General features: G+C 52.2%; 1 protein-coding gene across 2 annotated transcripts in view; it reads right to left on the bottom strand.

Annotated features, from left to right (window-relative positions):
- Positions 1 to 1534: 1534 nt before the first annotated feature.
- The window catches only part of Spata24 (spermatogenesis associated 24), an 8832-nt gene continuing 7836 nt past the window's right edge, over positions 1535 to 2530 (bottom strand). The window contains exons 5-6 of one of the 2 annotated variants that reach the window (XM_013020324.1): positions 1796 to 1898; positions 1535 to 1693 (exon numbers count right to left, since the gene is read on the bottom strand). In XM_013020324.1, coding sequence (XP_012875778.1) covers positions 1567 to 1693; positions 1796 to 1898 — 230 coding nt within the window. In that variant the 3' untranslated portion in view covers positions 1535 to 1566. Of the gene's footprint in view, positions 1718 to 1795; positions 1899 to 2530 lie in introns of both variants that reach the window. The other variant, XM_013020323.1, reaches the window with a different exon arrangement.

Genomic DNA, 2530 nt, shown 5'->3' with positions numbered 1-2530 from the left:
TCGCACTACCACCCTCGCGACGCCTCCGCCCGGTGGCGGCCTTCTCCGCTGTCCCCGCCCCGCCCGAGGATGCCGTGGGGTCAGAGCGCCTTAAAGCGGCCGCGTCCCCTCGCAGCAGGAGAGACCTCAGACGTCCTCCAACACGTGCGGGGACGGCATTCCAGGCTTGGGTTGACTGAGAGGCAGGTGAGAGGCAGGCAGGCCCTCCTTTGGGACCTTCGGAGCCCCAGCTAGGCCCACCAGCACCTATCACAGGCCAGGCCAGGCAGGGGCTTGCCTGCCGTGTAGCCCCGTAAGTCTGCCAATCCACGTTGGAGTCAGGAAACCTGACCTCCAGACCAGGGAACTCTTTTGGCTAGCGATTTCATCTTCTCCATGCTTTTTAACTCCTTCCTGATTGTCTCATGGCTCCTCCTAAGCTTCGAGGACACCCCCCTCCCTATTGGGAAGGAGCTGGATAGTGCTAGCGTTCACAAGCTTAGCTTTAGAGGGTGGTTCCCTCTAAAGCCTCCTGAGTCCCCCCACTGTTAGGGTGCTCCCCACCCCCAGCCTTTGGTCCTGGTGGTGGGGAAACCACCACCATCTGTCATTGTCTTATGACAATGGTCCCAACTTGCCCTTAAACTCCTGGCTTCAAGGTCCTGCTATGACTCAGGTTGCTGGCTGCGGAGCAACAGCACTGCCCCTCCTTCACACTCTTTCTCACAGTGACCCAGCAGAAGCTAAAGCTGACAGATCTGACTCAGCCTCCTGGGTCCCCTGCCTGATCTCCCCATGATCACTGAGGGCACATGGATGACTTTGGAAAGACTCTGGCCTGTCCATCACAGCAGCTTGAGCTAATTGTGGCCCCCTCAAGACACTTCTTCCACTCTCAAATGGATACAGCATTATCATCCTCCCCTCTCCCCCCATCCACTTGTGAAGACTGATGAGCTTCTGGTTGGAGCCAACATTACACATAGGTATGACATTCTTGAAAAAACTGATTTCCTAGATTCAGACTTGCTCTTGTGGGAATTTGTCTCTGCCTCTGTCGCGCACACACACACACACACACACACACACACACACACACACACAGAGCCACTGTCCTGTAACCAACTTGAGAGCTAAATTTACAGGGAGTGGTGTGGGATGTTACTGGAGTAACCATGACTGTTTACATAGAAAAGGATTAGAATGCTCAAAGGGGGGAGGGTGCCTACTAGACCACAAAGACCCAGCCCCTTCCCTAGGTTACAACTTCCCTCACTCCAGTGGACTCTACCACTACCCAAGGGAAGGAGGGAAGTAGCAGGGTCTAGAGACCAGAGCAGCATTCCCCTCTGAGCTCAGGAAGTGGCCTGACAGGTTACTGTTCAATGCCTGGCTACCTAGTCCTTGGTGTTTTGATGCTTAGGTCACCAAGGCCTAGAAGGCAGGCAGGCAGAAGTGACATCGGCTCACTGCCCTTTCCCTGGACTCAAAGGGGGGGGGGGAAGACAGGGCTGGATTCCTCAGACCAGACAGAAAAGGCAGAGAAGTTGGGTAGTAGAGCCAGAGAGCACGAAGACAACCAGCATTTTATTTTTCCCTGTGACGGTAGCTGCGGGCATGACGCTTTCCCGACGCTTTCTTATGCTTCTGGTCCAGCACCTGGGCCATGTATTTCTCCTGCTGCTTCTGGATCCGGAAGTCAGACATGTGATTCCTGCAATGGAGCCGGTGTCGTGGGCTGGAAAGCCCAGGGTAGGGGCCAGAGGTCAGGCTCCCCACTTCCATCAACAACCCCCAGCCTAGCCCAGCCCCTCACCTGAAGATCTGTTTCTGTTGGTTGATAACTTGCTGTAACTCTTTAATTTCATTCTCTTTGCCATTAAGTATATCTTCTTGCTTTATAATGTGAGACTCAATCTCTGTGGGGGAGAGAGGCAGGAGGAGGGGTGGTTCCCATCCATGGGCCCCTTCCTGGGCTAAGGCTTCCCTCATAGGGCTTCCTGGAAGGAGGTTCTCCCCCCCACCCGGGAGTTTTCCACGAACATGCTAATATTTTATTGTGAATTTATGGAGTGTCTTGAGAGGGATGACAATGTCTTGATGATTGCGCCAGTGACTTTATCATGCTATTCTGGACTTCATCCACCATTCTTTACCATTCTACTAGTTCTAGAGTATTTGCCTAGAATATGAGCGTAAGTGAAGGTTCTTGAAGAGAGGTATTTGTGGTCTATCCAAAGGCAGGAGGGACCAACTACTCCTGCATGAACTGCTGTCTTTACAGATGTCACTCTCTGCTTTAGCAGACTTAAGTCTCAAAATTCCAATTCCTCCCAGTACTTTCTTCCCCTCACACCTATATCCAAAATACCATATATTTTTACTCATTTGTCTTTATCATATTTGCTGCTTTTCCCTGAGGCTAAAACCAGTACTTGGCACACAATAGGTATACATTAAATGTATTTGTGGGGCTGGGAAGGTGGCTCAGTGGTAGAGCGCTTGCCTTGCATGCATGAGGCCCTGGGTTCGATTCCTCAGCACCACATAA

Source organism: Dipodomys ordii, unplaced genomic scaffold, assembly GCF_000151885.1.
Source record: "Dipodomys ordii isolate 6190 unplaced genomic scaffold, Dord_2.0 Scaffold50, whole genome shotgun sequence".
Lineage (NCBI taxonomy): Eukaryota > Metazoa > Chordata > Mammalia > Rodentia > Heteromyidae > Dipodomys > Dipodomys ordii.
The sequence above is the reverse complement of the archived record's forward strand: the minus strand, read 5'-3'. Positions and strand labels throughout refer to the sequence as shown.